We start from the raw sequence: 19,038 nt of genomic DNA, 5'->3' as shown, positions 1-19,038 counted from the left end.
ACTATTTGTCGCGTAATGTAAAGTTTGACATTTTATTTCAGTCTTTTACGTCAAGATGTTTCGGGCGAGGGGAGGGAAGGGGAGGGCCTGCTGCCAGAATCCAAACTAATATAGTACACTTGAAGATAAATTACTTAATAAGTTACTTTTAAACTGGACTGAAAGCTATCACAGTATTTCCGCTCCAAGCTATCCTCCCTGGCGTACAGCATTCTGCATAGAGATCTGTGGCTCAAAAAAATAAAGCCAAAGTTAGAGAAAATAATTTGCTGATCTGATGATGAATTGGGAGCCAGACAGATATAACTGAAATATTTAAAGAAGTAGAAACGTTCCATATGCTAAGTAGCCCAAACTGGTATTTCTGCAAATGAAATTCCACTCATCCTTTCTGGATGAGTATAGATGAACTGATTTATTTCTGTAAGTTTACCTGATACAACCATTTCCTTTGTATCAGTCTAGTTTGAACTGTATAAGAAATTTCAATTTTCTTAAAAACTAATAAAAGTTCATGCCTGACCATGGAATGAAACTGCTCATTCCTAATACATTCAGTTTCTAAGCATAGCCCAGGACTCAAGCCTTGGCCTACCTGCTTTGTATAACAAGCAATTAGCATCTCTTTTAACCAAGCCAGATCTTTCTAAAACTGAGGTCTGATTCTTCAGACAAAATACCCAGAGGATCAGGTGACACTGCTCTCTGGAACAAGCTCCCCTCCCGGAGGAGCAGCACCACCAGCTCCCAGACACACCGCAAGCCAGGGATTTCAAAATTCATGCCACCCCTCACCGCGGATTTAAAGGGAGGCAATTCAGCAGAGTTGCTCCGATAGGGAGAGTCATGGCACACTATTATCATCCCTTCCTGTTCTTTTGCTTGATACAAGAAAAATGCAAAGAGTGGAGGGCTGGAAAGCAAGAATGAGCAGTGCTGGAGACAGCTGGGGAGCAAAGCTATGAATACAGGGCAGGAGGCAAATGTTTGTCAGCAGAGTTGTTTTGCTGTCTCCAGTCTGTCACCCTCGACATCAGCCTATTCTGTCTTTACATAAACTGCGTCTCCCAGGCAGTAGCTTGGCTTAACCCAGAGCTGCAGCTTTCAAAGACAATCAAAGACCTTGAAACTGAGGAGTTTTTTGAAAACAAATATCTTATTATCCATATTCAAAACAGGTGAAAAAATTGCAGAATTTGACTGCGATTAAAAGGCAGCTCTTAAACCTAAACATCTCTTAAACCTGTCACCTGCTAAATTAGCTAGTTTAGAACTTCAACTGACTACGTAAACTTCTGAAAACTTTCAGTATCTTAAACCTACACTGAATTTGTCTTGCCTAACGCACGTTACGATAGTTCCGAAAATTTGTGACGGACCTTTACACTGCAGTAATCAGGTATCGCTAAGCTTGGGAACCAGTCTTGATCTGGAAGGCAGTTTACAGGCAGCAATCCAGCGTAAGTGTTCACCTCCTCTGCTCAAGTCAAGCAAGGAAAAAGAAATATAGAAATATAGAAATTAAGTTGTTAAGACTTGCTGACACACTAAAATTGTTATTATTAGCTTGAAGGGGGACAGGGAGGACATTTGTTCTGGTTACAAATGAATTTCAAAATGGATCAGGAATCAGCAGGATTTCAGGAGGAAAAAGCAGTTTTAATCTGGAATTGAAGTACCCACACATGACACTAATCAGGAACAACTCCAAAACCTTGTAAATATTAAGAAGAAATCACATTTTCCTGATTTGCCTTAACTAGGAATTGTGCCAGTACAGAATAAAAATTTGCTTCTCCAAAGTCTGCAGCTGCATTACTGCCTCTAAATATCAGAGGCTGCAGGGCTGCAGAAATACCACTGGATCACGGTAGACTAGCTGTGGAGAAACAAGATGTTTCAGTGGGATGTTTAAGTCAGCCTTCCTGTGTCTCAACTGTATTTTGTTTGGTTTGAGAATTTTGAGAATATGCTTCACACGAAAGAAAATTTCACTAGAAGCCTATTTTTGCATTTTTAGATTTTTCCTAATGGAAACTGGTTTAAAAGTCTCCATTTCTATGTAGTGCCTCACAGATTTACATATGATACTACAAATAGCTCTAGGTTTTCAATCCTTCCAGCAGAACCTGCTCAAATGTATGAAAATGGAACTGGCAAGTTCAATGACCCACCCATATACACCAACAGATTTTTAATACTAGCTCAAAATTAGTACAATTGATTCAACATATCCTACTGCTCATAAAGCTTTCAGCAGAATAAAGCAAAGAAATCAAGACATTCATGATTATAATCATCCTATGAAATGGGGATATACGTGGAAACGCTAGATGGGAAATTAAAGCCTGCCATCTCACAGAAGTCATTGAAAAAACTAATGAACAGAGGAAATTACAGGGTAGTGCTGTGCATTTCTTGTCTGCTTTCAAGACTCTCAGAAGTCAGACAATTAAATGCTTAACACAAAAGCATAAGGTTCTGCAGTCAGAAATCCAGCTTTTGGTTGCAAGTCCAAATGCAAACAAAATGGTTTCATGATTTCACCATAAAAGATGTCGCCTACGGACTACACAGTCCATTATTATGAAAGGCACTTAAGTTATTCACCATTAAAAAAAAATACATAATTGCCTTTCCCCTCCTTTTCAATATTTATAGCCAACAGTTGGAAGCTTATATTAAATCCGTTCTATCCATTTTCACATTCATTGCACAAACATTCATGTCTTTTGTTGCAGAGTTTTGCCAGTTCCTAGGGGGGTTGGTTTGCTTTTTGTAATGCTAAGGAGAGTCTCAGATCATTCTGAGACAGCCTGTTATTTGTCCCATGTTTTCTATTAGTTATAAGGAGCAAGACTTCAATATCCTACTAAAGAAAAATCAATCTAGGGATAACAAATTTATCAGCTACTAAACATAGTGGGATTTATTTTTAAACAACTATTTGTAGCAAGAGATGAGCATTCTACAAACGCATCTAAACATAGAGGACTATAACGATCGGTAACCTTTTACCAAAAAATGAAAAACAAAGACCTAAGTGGGGAAATTGAAGTGATACACAAGAATCCTGGAGTAAACAACTAAAAGGCAACTCCTACCAGGCTCCAGCCATGCTGAGAACAAAGGAAGGATGATAGAAACATTTAAATAAGACCTCAAGCTAGAGGATATCAGTGAAAGCAAATAGGGTGGTGAGAGAAAGGAGAACAGCATATCCATATCCAGGGGGACTGCCTACTAAAAACAGGGTTGGTGGCAAGCTGCACTGAAAGGATCCCACAGGATGCCTCAGGGAGATTAAGATAAAACAATACTCAGATAATTTTGTTTGTTTTTTTTAGGATGCTTAATTAGCCCACAGGTTTTTCCAAAGCAGCCAGGGTTAACATAGGCCATACCAGTTTAAGCACAAGAACTGCGGGTGACAAACCAAGCATAACCAAACCACAGTTTTACACAAATTTCCACAAAGGAAGCACATCACTCAAAATTAGGGCTAGACAAGATCTTGACAAAATTTTCATGGTAGTGGGCAAGAGCAATCGATTTTCTGGGAAGCTGAAATTCCTGTAAAGCTTAGATCAGGGTATTTCGACATTAGAACCAAGTGGTAACTGCAGCTACACAGTATTATTTCTCCAAATGCATCATTAAAAACAATCAATGATAAATGCTTTGTAGCACACCGAGTATATATGCACTGGTATTTGCAGTACACCAAACTTGTTAAGAGATGCAAGTACTGCAAATGACTGGAAAAATCACAAGCAAACAAGCTGTAGTGACATTAAAGAGCTCTGTTATTTGTCAACTGATCTGTGTTAACTGCCCATGTGAACATTTTAAGCTTATCATTGCAAACAAGCTTATATATTTAGTAACAGGCTAGGAACACAGACAGTGTTGTGTGCAGCCGATGCAGGGTAACCTGTCAAGGCACTTCAACACAACCAGTTGTGGTTGCCTGTCCGTACCCAAAGCTGCGATGGTCCCACTGCTCACGTTTCATCTAACTTCTCCACAGTATTAGCACTTCCACCTTCTTCTGAAGGCAAGACTTTTGCATAGGCCTAACTGTGCTTTTGCAACTCAAAAGTGTAGTTATGAATCACAGTCTTCTTTTTTCAGCCCTGTCCCGAGTGCTGAAAGTCATAAAACCCCTCCCTGTGCTTTTTGCGCTTCTCCAATCCCAAGCAAGGAAAACAAAACTAGAAAACCCCCGAATCACAACCCTCACGTGCTTGTTGAGAAAAGCCATCCCCAAGGACGATCCAGTACTAATTTGGTCAGCAATACACCTGTTCCAAAAATCACCTACAGCAGAAGAATATCCCCCACTCTGCAATCTGAGGTTTTCCAGCAGTCCCCTCAGCCCTGAAGGCGACCCCCACTAATCCTTTCCAGAAATTACGGCCTGCAGCTGACATCACCGACTAATGAGCTTAATTGGGGATGAGGTCTTTGCTGCCGCTTGCAAGTTTATTGCCATGACAACCCACAGACGGAAACAAAAGAAACCAACAGGCACTGCAAGCAGGGCACTGCGCTGCCAGAACTTACAACAAAAATATCTCGGTAGTACCATAATCAACTCAAAGGGTAGTAAGTTATTTTATATGGCTGGCCTACAATCAACCAAAGCAAAAATACAAGACAAAAATGAAGTTCTGCCCTCCCACTACTGAGGCAACAGTCAGTATGTTAACTCAAGTAAAACTGCGTAGTTCCTTTTTGGCTTGGAGGGCTTTGTTTTTAGTTGAAAGAAATCATATTTCACTATTTATGCTTACAAATCAAAAAATGAAGAGCCAAAAAAACACAAGGAAGGGGGAAGAAAGGATTAGAGCACAAATATTTTTCAAAGGTTCATACCCCGATACACACTCGTTACATTCATGCACTTAAACAAAGCCTTAAGATTGATTCAGACTGATGCAACTTTTCCAACATTAAAGATGCTGCTTCTCTTAGTTTAGCTGATACTTTCAACAAAAGCTTCGTAGTTTGATTTCATGTTTTAAAAAGCAATAGCAAAGAATCACTCTGATGTATTTTTGGAGCAGCCAATTTTACAGCACCACAATATTTCAGAGCATTTTGTCTAGCAGATATTAACTCTACTTGAGGCATCAACAGTAGGCCACATGAAAATTATTCCCAGACTATCAGGCAAATGGTCATACTGAAGTAAGTATTTGCATATCAAGTCAATTCTCACCCAGAAAGTTATCTCAAAGGCTGCTAGTGGCTACATCCCCCTCTATGCAAACGTGGCACACATTAGAAAAGCGTTAAAGTACTTTGCACAGAATAATCTCCCAGCCTCCAGTGATTTGTTAGCTCGGGTATTCCCAAAACAGAAGCTGGTTTAATAACTTCTAATTCTTATCTTTTTGTTTTTATGTTGTATCACTTTGGGATGAATCAATTTCCCAACCCCAGATGGGCTTACTGGAGGTACTGCTCTGATCCAACCTCAGAGGATATTTGTACTCCTAGAAGCAGGAGGCCAACGGCCTAAGATATCTTCAAGTCAAATGGGTCAAATACCCATAGAGGTTAGACACCCGTAACCTTAATGTGGGGTTTAGGCATGGCCCTCTTAGGTGACTGTTCTGTGACCTAACAGGAGCTCTGTGAACCCCAAGTACCATAAAACAACACTAAAAAAAGTTCCTATTGCCAAACGGGTTGGACCTTCTTGCTCTCCTTTGCACTAGGAGCTTGTCTGACCACTCAGGTAGCCAACTCGACTTGCTAATAACCCCTCCTCTTTCCCTCTAGCTAACGCTCGAGGTGATCAGAGTTCAATCAACAGAGGCCAAGAGAGTACCACAGTCAGCACAAGTGAAGCTGCCCACGGGGTGAATGGGAAGCGAGGCCACCCTTTCCTGGGGACAGCCAGACGAGGTGGGCTCGGCCCATCCTCTCGGGCTGTGCCACGCAGCGGTGCGGCGAAGCCACACACAGCACCTTCAGCCAATACAGCAGTTCATCCTAATGGCTGAATAGCGGCTCACTGCCTTTAAGGGAAAGGGCTTGATTCTGTCTTGCTTCAGTCTGTACTTGACACTACCCAAAAGGGAAAGGCAGCAGGAAGAGTGCAGAAGTTTAAAGACGAGAGAAATTGTGCCCCGAAACGTCACCAGAGCACTCTGCCAGCCTCTGAGGGTGCCCTTCGGGGGAACAAGCCATCCAGACTGCTTTGCCTGTACTGTCAAACTGCGCTCCGAGGGGAATTTGCAGACACCTCGTGTTTAGCACTCCCCATCGCCAGCCCCACACAGTTCTTCGCTCAGTGCTGGGAAGTCCCTTATCTCATCATGTGTGCTGAAGGGCTTCAGATAAACTCACTTCTCTGTGTCAGACAGCTCAAAACCGAGACCTCACAGCTATTTTCTTTGAGTCCAGAGCTCTGTGCCTTAAAACACAGCATTTGTACCACAGGTTACAGAGACAGTCATAGGTAAATGATTCACAAAGAAAGGGCTGTGAATAAAGCTGGCTCACTCTGGTAAGCTCTGCCTTGGCTCGCTTTGGATTTTTTGTCTAATAACCTGACCAACAGTTAAATCTCAACTTCTTAGTAGGTCACTTGATTCCTTCCCCCCCCCCCCCCCCGACATACTTCTAAAGCAATTTCTGTGTACAAATACTCGGCTGCATGGAATAGCTTTCGCTTGGAGACACTATCAGCTGTTTCTTTGGGATTGCAGGATTCTTAGTTAAGAGCATAAGGCAACCCATTTGCAATGACTGCATCTGCTCTACAACTCTCTGCCTAACAAGATACTTTAATTTATAACAACTTTTAACAAGATACCCAGCTGTCATGTCACAATTGACTGATTTTTTTTTTTTTTTTTTTTTTTTTTTTAAGTTCCCAAGAATGCCCTCCCATTTGTCACATTAGCCTCTCTCCCCCCCCACCAGACCCTCACGTTCTAGCTCCCCCGGACATTCACGAGTCAGCGGGTGGTGCAGCTGTCAAAGGACAAATGGGCAGTTTTGTGGAACAGGAACTGAACATCGGACATCTGAAAACCCCATCCACAGGACAGCAGCAAGCAGCCTCTCAGGATCTTAATCCAACCCATATTAAAGGGAAACTGGTCTTAAGACTTCTTGGTGTTTTCAGAGTGGTGTCACATGTCACATTCTTTGCTTAGTGTAAGTTAACTAAGCGGAGTTAGATAACGCTAAACTCCTTGCATATAACGAAACACATACCTCGGTTTCACAACAGCGTATTTTTGCCCAGATCTTACATTTCATTATTTGCAAAGTTGTAAATCAAGCCTTGGTAGAGAAAAGCCTACCAGATGTTTTGCAAATCAGTTTAGGCTGAGCACATGACAACCATCAATTTACCAAATCTTAACAAGATACTACCTGTCAACTGATGGGCAACAAGTATTTTAACACAGAAGGTGTACCTTTACTGCAGCTTAAATTCATGCATTCTAAAATCGGACATACCAAAAGCATGCACATTCCCTATTAGAGGCTTCTTACTTGCCAAGTTACTAGTTTACTGTCAAGGCTGACAATTTGTTTTTTAACACTAACAGAATAGTCAAAGCATCACAGTGAAACATCACGTCCCTCTCCAAAGTACTCTGATCCAAGATAGGTGTGTTCTCTCCCATCATCGTGCCCTACAAAAACACTTGCAATACTGTTAGCCATCTAAATAGGTTCGAGCACGTCAGTATCTAGACATTCCTAAGAGTGTATTAAGCAACATGACTAACATTAATTACCTGTTTGCACAGGCCTAGAATGTCCAAAAACGAGAAAAAGACAAACATCTTGCCACTCCTTTTCCTGAGCCTCACACAAGAACATAGGGGTGGCAGATTTCAAACACAGCTAACATTTCCTGGCTTATGATACTAGACCACAAAGAAAACAGAGAGAGCAGAAGCATTACCATCTCCTCCAGAAAGCAGGTGGTCGCCCAGCAGGCTTACTCCAGGCGTGCCCGGTGGGACTTGTGGCTGCACCGTACTCACTAGCACTCAGTCTTGGGCACAGGGGGAAGAGGGGACATCGGTGACAGCGTGTCACAGGCAGAGGTGTCCTACAAAAACTAGGCACGGCGCCCAAGTTAAATCAGCTCCCGGGCTGCAGAGCGCTGGGAGGGTGACGCCCAGCCCTGCGGTGCTCGGCAAGAGGAAGGGAGAGCCAGGCGGGCTTATTAGCTTTGGCCTCCACTGGCCTTGTGCTGGCACCTGCAGAGCTAATTACTGTTTCTGCACTTCACTCGCCAACCCCACTGGTAGGGCTCATTAAGGCAGGAGCAGCACGATACCCAAAACAGTCTCCGTACATTTAAATAGCACTTCTCTGCTAGCAAAATAAGCCACTGGCACCCTGGGGAGGGAGGTGCAGACCAGACAGGGACTCAGCTCAGGTGCGACAGAGACAGATCGAAACTGTGTGGAAAGTCAAAGCGTCTCTGTATCCTGCTCAGCACCTCCGGGGCTAGAAATGTGGCTCAGGAGTTACTCATCTGGTCCCTACGCTGCCACAAGCTTGCCCTGGAGCACTCCTCATGCCTTCCCATAGTGCTGCGTCTCAGCTAAAGCATCCCGCTGGACCCGACTTCTCTCTGAGAGATCATCCCAGCAGGTGTAATATGGGTAACACGGCCAAGAGGTAAGTCCTTAAGGCTTGAGACTTTTGCCTTGTAAAACCATGTCATCAGTTACATTTTACACAGAGCATGATTATTATACTACTAGTGTCCAATATATCCAAAGGGTGGCTTGCCTCTCAGATTTTAAATAATTAAATGATTAGTGAGCTCAGGCAAATTGTCTAGTTAAGAAACAGTAGATAGATTGTGAACTTTTCATACGCAATAGTTAATATAAATACAGCATTTTAAGGTTATAACCTATGCCACTGTTTTTATGTACAGAACCCATGCATTACATCAAACACTTGTGCCAAAAAGAGCTTCAAATCTGTCATGTTAGTCCCTCTATCTTCCTCCCACCATCACTTCGAACTATTACACCAATTCCACATTTCACAAAGACTTGAGCTATTCTGCTCTTTCCTGAGCTTGACAATTGTTGTAGATTGGCAAGTATGTCTAATGTCTTCTTTTTCCTTATCCTTAATTCAAATAAGTTAGTCTATTAACTTTCTACTACTTTCCCTTCTGTAATTTGAGTAATACTCGCATTTAGCCACAACAAGCAGAAATCCAGTTGATGGCCACCATAAAAATGAATTAGTGGCCTCCCAGCAGCTGCTACAGAGCAAACACATAAAGCCCTAAATAACTACCAGAAGAGAAAGGAAAAAAAATGTCACCTCTCTTGGCAGTCTCAAATACTAGAATAAGACTGAGTAAATGTAACAGCAGCTCCAAGACCCCACACATTTTATGGCCAGCAAAATCCTGCAAAATCTGGTAAAAGTTCTATGCAGGTTCCAGATGTACTTTTAACTAAAGGTCTTTGGCACTTGCAAAGGTACAGAAGGCAGTTTGGAGCTCTAGAACAAGCACCTCAGCTGGATGCTTCTGTTAAAGCAATCAGCAACGGAGTAATTTTCTTGAACATTGTGTTTATACTTTATGGCTGCTCTCAGAGAAACAGGGGATCCCACAGCTACCATTCTCTCTTCCCTACTTTGAGGGCAGAACACCACGACTACGCTTATTCTTGGTTTTTATTCTTTCACAATTGAACAGACTAGAAACACAGTAAGATTTGATTCTGGATCACTGTCAGAAGCAACAGATTTGAACTACTTGCAGTTCACAGAATACCTTGACTCCGCATTTATAGGGACAAACATCAGGTCCGGCCTGCAAAACAGCAGCAGTGCTCAGGAGCACTGCTCAAAAGCACTGCTCAAAAGCAGCAGTGCTTTGGCTGCTACCACTTGCTTTGCAATCCATCCTTAGCCAAATCCTAATCTCTCACTTCCACTGAATCTGGGGAACCCGCACCCACTAGCGTCCCTGCCTGCCTCCTCCTCCCAAAATTGAAATTCTGACCCAGAAAATTTAGGACACCTTTTTGCAACCTCCCAGAGACCATGTTAAGATGCCAGCCTACCTACTGACACAGCACAGGCAAATGTTCCCCCCTGCTCTGGTCAGTACTGTATAGATGAAAGACTGAGCTGACAGAGCACAGTTGCTCCTCAAGCTTCCTCAGCAAGATTTGACAGACATTCTCCAACATCACAGTCATGAACTAGCTGACCTTGTACAGTTGTCTCACCTAGAGAACTATTTCACACTTTCTTGCCACTGACTTGTACTCCTTTGTCACTTTTTTTTTTTTTTTTTGGAAGATTTACGGATGAATTTAGAAAGAATTTCAATCAAGAATAGCAAGATTTTTTTTAAAGCAATGAAATATTTCATTTTCATTTTAGCATTAAGTCATCAAGGATTTCCATTCATATCAACTGACATCACAGGGCAGTTTCCTTCCAAAGATATCTTGATTTTGTTTCTGATGGCATATGAGAAAAGTCTCAACTCAAGAGTGAATGTAAGAATGCACACTCCCTCAAATTATTAACTTAAACTGTGAATGTACAGAACATACGAGCCTAGCAAGAAGTAAAGATTAAGCTATTAGAGGTTAGCTATTTACTAGGTTAAAGTTACAGGCACACACAGTGCACAAATGAAGCACAGTTAGCCACTGAAGTATATATAAGGACTATTTGCCCTTTGCTGAATCAACTTGGGGGGGGGAAAACGAAACCAAAACCCACCAAAACCCTAGGTACTCTACAGTCAACAATGTACCCTTAACTATAATATGGGGGGCAGGAAGCGGTTCCTTTGGTATTTGGGGGAATGGCCTTGACAGCGTCAGGGCGCAGGGAGGCAACGTGTTCGTATCAGTCCTTAGCCAGGTAAGAGGGGGCCCAGGCTCCTTAAGATCCTTCTGCAGGAGTCTGTAAACAGAACAAGGGTGAAAACTGCTAACTACTGACAGGAGCATGGACTTGGGGAAGGAAAGAGTTAATAAGACTTGCAGAATCTTCTCTCGCTCAATTAAAAGGGGAAGATCATGAAGCTGAACTTGCTTCTCTTAACTGCTTTGCATGAAACCCTTAAAAGTGCCCACAGACTACGGAGTGGAGCTACAGTCAGCAGTAACAGGGAGAGTCTGTAGCTCGGTTTTGTACTACGCTAACAGAGCTTCCTGGATTTGCTTCAGAAATACCAAGTTCTTTGGGGATTCCCAAACAGTTGAACAACCGATTTTTCTGAGCTGCAACAAATGTTGTGTAATAGATCCTTAGGTATTTCTCCTTTTTAGGTTTTGGCAATAGCTGAATACCTTGTGATACCAGTATGTTCTCATTTGTTAACCATGGAAACTTATTTTAAGCCAGCCAGCCTTTTTTTTTTTTTCTTTTTCCCTCCTCAAGTGATGTAAAATTCCTGCGGGGCCGGGGGAAGAGGAATGAATACCATTTTCATGACTGATCAAGAGACGTACTCAAAAAAGAAAACACAAGCCTGATTACCAAACTAGCTGAGTTGCAAGAGGTTTAATTTGCCAGAGACTTTTGAAATAGCTACTCAGGAGTCTCTTTTCAGTTCAATTGAACCCAGGGCAGGGAGGGCAGAGAAGGGGTAAAGGATTTTACAGAAATAATTTCAGTGAAAAGATAATGATTTATCAAAGACAATCTGCTTTGTAGCTGGACTTTATACCCTGCCAGAAGAAAAATCACCATTAAAAGCTCTAGAAAAGCTGGTAAAACTTACAAACCTAATCTAAAAGAGTCCAAAGACAATTCAGAGAAAAGGAGACAGTAACAGCTAAAACTGGCACAAAGGACTAGGTTTTCAAAGGCACACATGCAAAAGAATCACGGACCTCATCTTTATTTTTAACACATCTATCCCTTTGATTTAAAAAAGGAGGCTTCGGTGCACAGTAGGTCTGTCTGTCAAGTCTTTCCTCACTTCTGAGACCACTGTCTAGTTTTAACCCAATTTGACAGCATGGACCAGATTTACAGCAGGAAAGGAAGACATCAAGAAATGCAAAGAAATGGGAAGCAATAAGCAAAAGGGCTGGGAAGCACACAGAGGGCACAAATTAGGAACATCAAACACTTGAAGACGCAAATGTTTACACACATTCCTACACTCACAGAATAACTTCTTTTCGAAAAGATTAAAACCTGTCAAGTGCTTCATATCAAAACAAGTGACCTGAAACAACAGTTCAGCTTTCCCAGGCTTTCCAGCTGAAGTTAATATTTAATGCTGGGTTTCCTTTCATTTGGTTACTAAAAGCTGTACATTAGCAAACCAGAATATTCTACCCACTTTCAAGTGACAAATGCCATTTTAAATCACCTCCAAATACAAAGATGACTTGGTGGTGAAGTGAGAAAAAGAGCCTACCCAAATTCTCATAGATAGCATTTTGTCCAACAAACAAAAAGAAATCGATAGCCCAAGCTTTCATTCTTGGCTCTTGCGCTGAACTAGCAGAAGGAGGGGAGGGAGGAGAGGCCTGATCATTTGGCAATGGAAGACCAAGAAGTCAATATCTGGCTGCCTGACAAGACAATTTTCCGGCTGTAATCTCATTCTCTTAAGCAAATTAAAACCAAAAAAACGCTCTTGTTGCCCTTTCTGGTAAATGGCATTTCATTCACTTGAATAGCCTGCTGTTCGAGTGCTTAATATGGCTATGACCACGAGTAAGTTTTATTTCTGAGCTCGAGCCAGCAGAGGATGGTCTAACAGGACTGGAATGCATTTACAGCGCTGACACTGTTCACATGTATCCAGACCAACTCCTGCAGGGCGCTTTGTTGCTCAGCGCATACATTGCTAAAAACACCACCACACATCCAAAAGGTTTATAAGTAGACCATTCACCTAAAGAAGAAAAAAAAAAAAAAAACTCAGCAAGCAGCAACATGCAAACAAAGGGTTCTTGAACTCACTATTCATTTAATACTAAAAAAAACTCAAAAAGAGTTTGCAGTAACAGTAAGATTTTGAAAATTAAGCAATCATTAGAGATATGCTGAAACAGACTTGCAACAAAATACAGTCAATAACTCATCCCTTCACAAGAAATACTCCACTGCCTCACTACATCTGGCTCTAATGTCCAAATCTTTATCAAGGATGTTATATTAATGAAAGGCATTAGCAGGCAACTCAGGCTCATTTGATAAAGAATGACAAATTTTACAGTAAGAAATCATACCGCAAGATTGTCCAAAGTCATAAATGCCACTACATAATAATGTTATTGTAAATTTTTTTTTAATTAAAGAGAAAATACTTCATTTAACCTAGCAGCAGTTCATAGAAACATCCGCACTTTTTTCAAATCCTTTTTTTTCCCCAACTCACAGATGAACATGTTAATACTGCTGCTGAGCTGTGATGATTATAGAAGGTTCTGTATCTGAAGGTCAGTATCTTTCAAAAGCTAGTTAAATATTTATAAGATTTCTACACAACATGGAAAGCAGAAGTAACCAAAGGACCTCTTCCTACTAAAATATCTGGTTGTTTGCACTGTTTCCTACTTCACCATTAAAACCCTAAGAAAAACAGTAAGTGTTTTGAGACCAAGCACAAAGACGCCCTAATTATTAGAAATCCCTCAATAAACCTAAGCAACAGAGCAAGTTAATACAGTCACAAGACCCAGAGATTAATCTGTTTACCAAAGAAGCTGTGCAACAAAGCAGCTTAATACTAAAAGATTACTAAAGATTACTAATTACGAAAAGATTTTCAACAAGATAAGGGTCAAGAGAACTAAACAGTGCAAAAGATTTCCATAATAATGGCTTCTTCTAAAGAAAAAATAGGTTCTAAGGGAAAAAGATATTACCGTGCTGCTTTTTCATAAAATAATTGCCTCATTTAAAGAACTATCCAGAAGAGTTAAATTAACAGCCAGAATTACTATAAACACATTAAACTATAACCCAAGTAATAAGCTACTGAGTAAAATAACTCCATTTTTATTACACCTAAATATCAAGAATGGATGCCAAAGACTAAAACCCTTCCCCGACTCTGCAAGAAAGATTCCATGTTGTAGAACAGCAGAATGCTTCAAACCAGTAAAGTGAAGCCAATTTTAACTGTAACAAAAAAAAGAAAAAGAAAAACACACAACTAACTGTAAAAGGATAAGTCATTCAATATATTTCACAATTCAGATAAGGGGGTTTTATCCCTCAAAACTACTATAACCACTTAATAGGGAGGGAAAAAAAAAGGCAGATCTAGAACACAAGTTTCCTACTGAGCTTACAAAAAGCTCATCAGCTCACGAGCCAAAAGAAGGTAAGGTATCGAGATTCAATGACTGTCTACAAACCTCACGTGACAGATAAACGTACCTAATGTGCACTCCTAATGTACCTATCATCTAATACTTCCCAGTTAGTAATACGTTTGTATTCCTACAGCGTAAAGTAGGTTAGAAGCACCTCGCAGCTCCTAGGAGCACAGGCTGTGCAAAGACACCGCACTGAACCCTGCTCGCTGCTCCACGTGCTCCAGTCCTTGAACGGGCATCACTGAGCGAGCGAGCGAACCGGGGGAGCGACACCCCTTCCCACTGCTGCGCCGCGGACATCGGGGGCCCTGAAGGCGCTCAGCGTGCCCCCTGGGCTGGGCAGTTCCTTCCACCTAGGGCCCCCAAACGAGGACGACAACAGGGGGATTAGCAAGCTATCATAGCTCCCAAATTCCAGTTTCGAGCAGGGGCCAGTTGGTCATCGGCCCCGGAGCAGTACTTCCTAGCCGAAGGAAACAGCCAACCGCTCCCCACTGCGTCCTCGGCAACTCCCCATCCCGATAACCGAGGGCGGACGGTACAGAAGCAGGTGCTGGCACACCGCGCCACGCGCCAGGGCATCCCAGCCAGGCAACCGGCCTGCGCAGAGCACAGGAGAACCGAAAACCTGCGAGCGGTGGAAGGGGAATATAACAGGGCAGGGAACTTGCCCTGTATACTGAACTTCTTATCTCACATTCAACTCTTGGTCTTCAGAAGTTGCAGGCATGTGAAAATATGTTTTTTTATTGCATCACGCGTAAGCATGATATAAGAAGCCACAAGTAAACTCACAGCTATATTAAAGCATAAGCTGTCAGTACTGATAACTTCCACATTAACACCACACCTAACCCGGCTTTAAGAGCAAGTCTTATCAGCCCACATTCTCCCTTCCTTTTGGTGTTAAATAATTATCTTTAAGACTACCTTTAGAGTAGGCCTTCATTTTCCCACAGTATCATTAACCTGCTGATTTGAAAACAATAAGGTTTCTCCTATGCAAAGACAGAGGATGCAGCTGTTTCCATCTATAAATAGGATGTTGTTGTATCAGATGTGACTGCTATTGTTCCAGCAGTCAGTCAGTTACATGAGAAGATTAGCAGCAAGGGTCAAGGTGTATTTTTTTTTTTTCCTTTTTTCAATTGAAGGCTCCTCCATCTCAAAAAGGAAGGAAAAAAAACAAACAGGAGAGATATGCATTAAAAAAAAACCACACTACTACAAGTCACCTCCATGTACTCCAGCCTATTTACATTAGACAAACCTGAACAGTAATAGCAGGGAAGCTACTCAACAGTGGTACTGGGTTTTTATTTAACATTTGTTTATCAGTCTGTACAGCTGTCATACCAATTCAGTATGTCCAAAGATATTTTAAAACATCTGTGGGAAAGAGTGAATCTGAGATTTCATTAAGATTTCTTTTAGTTGGGTGTTCTTTCAATACATATTTATTCAGATTTTAAACATGCTGAAATATTTTCAAGAATGAGCTAGTATAAACATGGTATAAAATCCTGCATTACAGCCATTACTGATGATTTAGTTCCCTTTTAGTCACAGCCAGAATCATTTGAAAATCATTTTTGTGTCCAGTCACACAAGCCTACAAACGTCTGGAGCTATGACAGTTCAAAAAAATTCATCTGAAAACAGGCTAACTTGTAAGAGGACACACTACACACTTACATGATTCTACATGGAATGATTTGAGTTCTTGCATCATTTTTCAGAAAGACTATAGTTTTTAAAGTTTTTTTTTTATATGAACTTATATGTACCAATCAATTAAAGGATTTTACTAACTTCATAAGATAGCTTCCAAATATTAAAAGATAGCATACCTCAGCTTGTAACAAACTCAGATGGGTAAGTGTGTAATCAAAAAACAAGTCAACTTGTTAACAAAAAAAGTCACTCAAATCAGAGAAGGAGAATTTGAGCAAGTCAGCCATAGCACAAAAAAGAAAAGAAAAACCATGGGGTAAAAGGATGCATCCTCCTAATTGCATAAGGAAATAACCCCTTCTTCCCAGCAAAACAAATATTTAGGAAGACCTATACTGTCTCCTTACTTTTTATTTCTCAGAAGCACCACAGCAAAATAAGAGAGCCATCGCTATCCTTCCTTCCGTCCTCTGCATCACTCCCTGCCGCAAAGGCCCTTGCTGTACAAATCGTTTATGTATAGCCAGCCTTTTAGGTTTACAAGTGTTTATCAATGCTGCTTTAAAACAAGCACATATACCACTCCATACCCTCCCGAACAGTACCAACATTTCAAGTCAGATTTATTATGTACTTGCATTTGAGATCTGAATGCGTTAACAGTGCACAAAACATAGATGATTGTTAGCACGGCTACCCTTCACTGTACTTGCGGTGAATGAGTAAGTGTTTGCAATTATTACTTTTTATACAGTTATCATTTAATAATAGCTGTAAGTTCATCTTAAAGGGCCAAAATTATTCAAAGAGAAAATTTTATTCCAGAAGGAGAACAAAAATGGCTTCTTTCGCTCTTTTGCTATGACAATAATTTATTTTCTTTATTTTTGTGCAGAAGAGACATTATCTCCCAGATAGACTTCTGCACATCTTCAGATTTCATTCTTCTTCTGAAACATGGATTACAAATAAAAAGTACTAGGATTTATATTTGCTGTTATTTTGCAGGAGTGGGTTTTGGTAAAAGGTTGTTTGATAAAGGTGATCAAAATCTTACATGGAAAGAAAAATCTTTCTGCTCAGCTAATTCCAGGTTTTGTTCTAAAACTACAAAAGTACAAATGCATTACCTTCACCACGTTAAGTGCAGCTACCTTTCTTCAACACGAAGTGTATGAACTTTAATAAATTTCTTCAAGGGAAATCATCATGTATTTTAACAAGCAACTCACACATTAGTCTCTTTAACTACCCAGCCAGAAGCTGGACAATTACCAGATGAACTGCAAAAAGGAAGCATCCACAAATGATTTCATTTTATGTAGAATTGCATAGCTGTGCAAACAAACCTATACTACGCTTAAATGGCATCATCAGTGCTTATTCTACAACATTTGCTACGTGACACTGGTATAATTTGTCTATAATATGCTCTGGACAACAATAGCTATAAAAAAATATAAGTAATGCTCATTGTTCAAAAAGCTTATATGCAACCACACGAGGCGCACACAGATGCATTCAGATCATGTATTCAGCCATAGATCAAGGGAACAAGTTTGTCTGATACCAAGAACAGAATGAGAAACACCGATTTCACTCCCCTCCGCTGGGGAGGCTGTTTTACTTTCAGGCTACGTGTGTTTACATTCATTTACAGACATTAAATGCTCAGACATCACCAACACAGTTTGCAAGAACTGAACGCCGCTCCTTATAGCAATGTCTTAAACGCACGTTATTACGATGACAACATAAATCTTGGCAGACAGGTATTTTCTAAACTATATATCTTTACCATCTCACCACACTCACAAGCACTCGTCTCCTCTTCTCCAGGCCTCCCCCCCCCCCCCAAACCTTTGCTAATCAGTAACCTGTAGCCATGCTGAATTCAGTGTTACCCGCTCCACAACAGCAGCCAGTTTGACACCAGGACGTACAGGAATAGAAAGGGGAGCTTTCAAATACAGCTAAAGCTTGCAAGGCAAATTAAACATCCCAAGTTTCTTCAAGCACATCACCAGAGAGCAAGGAAAGAAGAAACAGGGCAGTTCTGAAAAAAGTGCAAGTGGAGATTAGGTTTTGTCTCCAAAACTGTATCTTTACAAAATAGTGAAGAGTAAAGTGTACCATTTGGCGTTAGAGGCAAAACCAGAATCATTAATGGCAAAAAGGAAGTATGGAGAAGTAAACTACCATCTACAAGATGCAAGTAAAAGGGAAAAAGGTTAATGCACTAGTTCAGAGGAATGGATCATTCTCATCCCACAATACTCAAACACAACCCATCACCCATGCAAGGATTTCCAGCACATCTATTAAGTGACAGGCAAATATGCATGCACCAAAATAGCAACTGCAGTAGCTTCATTTAAAGAGGAAATCTAGCAAACTAGACTTTTAAATTGTTATTCTCCCTAAGCATATAGGGTTTTTGAACAAATTTTAATGTTATAAACAGAGGAACAGAAGTCATTACAACACATAGGCAATAATATAACCAAAAATCTGTTTTGACCCAAAATTTACTTGCTTTCTTTGACAATGAAAAGATCCTGAAAGATTATACATTTATAATGAACACTACATTGAATACAGTGCCACATAAAAAACTACTAAAGCTGGAAACAATAACTATGTGTAGAGAAGAAAAAAGAAATCAAACAAAAACAAACCAAAAAAAGCAGCTCAGGATTCAGTTAAAAGGCCAGACAAGATATCGCAGAAAGGAACTACCGAACTCCTTCCTGGATTGATTTTAAGGCCAATCTTTTCATTATTAAGCTTTTTTCCAAATGTATGCCTATACCAAAGAAAGCTGCTTAAGGTAAAAGACTGGGAGGGCACAGTCATAGAATAAAGCATGCACAAACAGATGAATTTTAATTACATAAGACATACAAAATGCAAAATAAATACTTAAGAACTAATAAAAAATACTTGCTTTCTACCTGATAAAATGATGGTTTTTCAAAGGCTCTAATGTAGCTATGAAGGAGAAGTAAGTTCTAAGACAACAGAAGGACTATCT

The 19,038-nt window shown here is 40.7% G+C and overlaps 1 protein-coding gene across 9 annotated transcripts in view; it reads right to left on the bottom strand.

Annotated features, from left to right (window-relative positions):
- The window catches only part of RAPGEF2 (Rap guanine nucleotide exchange factor 2), a 190,978-nt gene that overhangs the window by 140,684 nt on the left and 31,256 nt on the right, over nt 1-19,038 (bottom strand). The window contains exon 1 of one of the 9 annotated variants that reach the window (XM_064510907.1): nt 7,940-7,958. The exons of the other annotated variants lie outside the window; for them this stretch is intronic. Within the exon in view, the coding sequence (XP_064366977.1) occupies nt 7,940-7,942 (3 nt within the window). The 5' untranslated portion in view covers nt 7,943-7,958. Of the gene's footprint in view, nt 1-7,939; nt 7,959-19,038 lie in introns of those variants that run through there. 9 annotated transcript variants of the gene reach the window in all.

Source organism: Dromaius novaehollandiae, chromosome 4, assembly GCF_036370855.1.
Source record: "Dromaius novaehollandiae isolate bDroNov1 chromosome 4, bDroNov1.hap1, whole genome shotgun sequence".
Classification (NCBI taxonomy): domain Eukaryota; kingdom Metazoa; phylum Chordata; class Aves; order Casuariiformes; family Dromaiidae; genus Dromaius; species Dromaius novaehollandiae.
The sequence above is the reverse complement of the archived record's forward strand: the minus strand, read 5'-3'. Positions and strand labels throughout refer to the sequence as shown.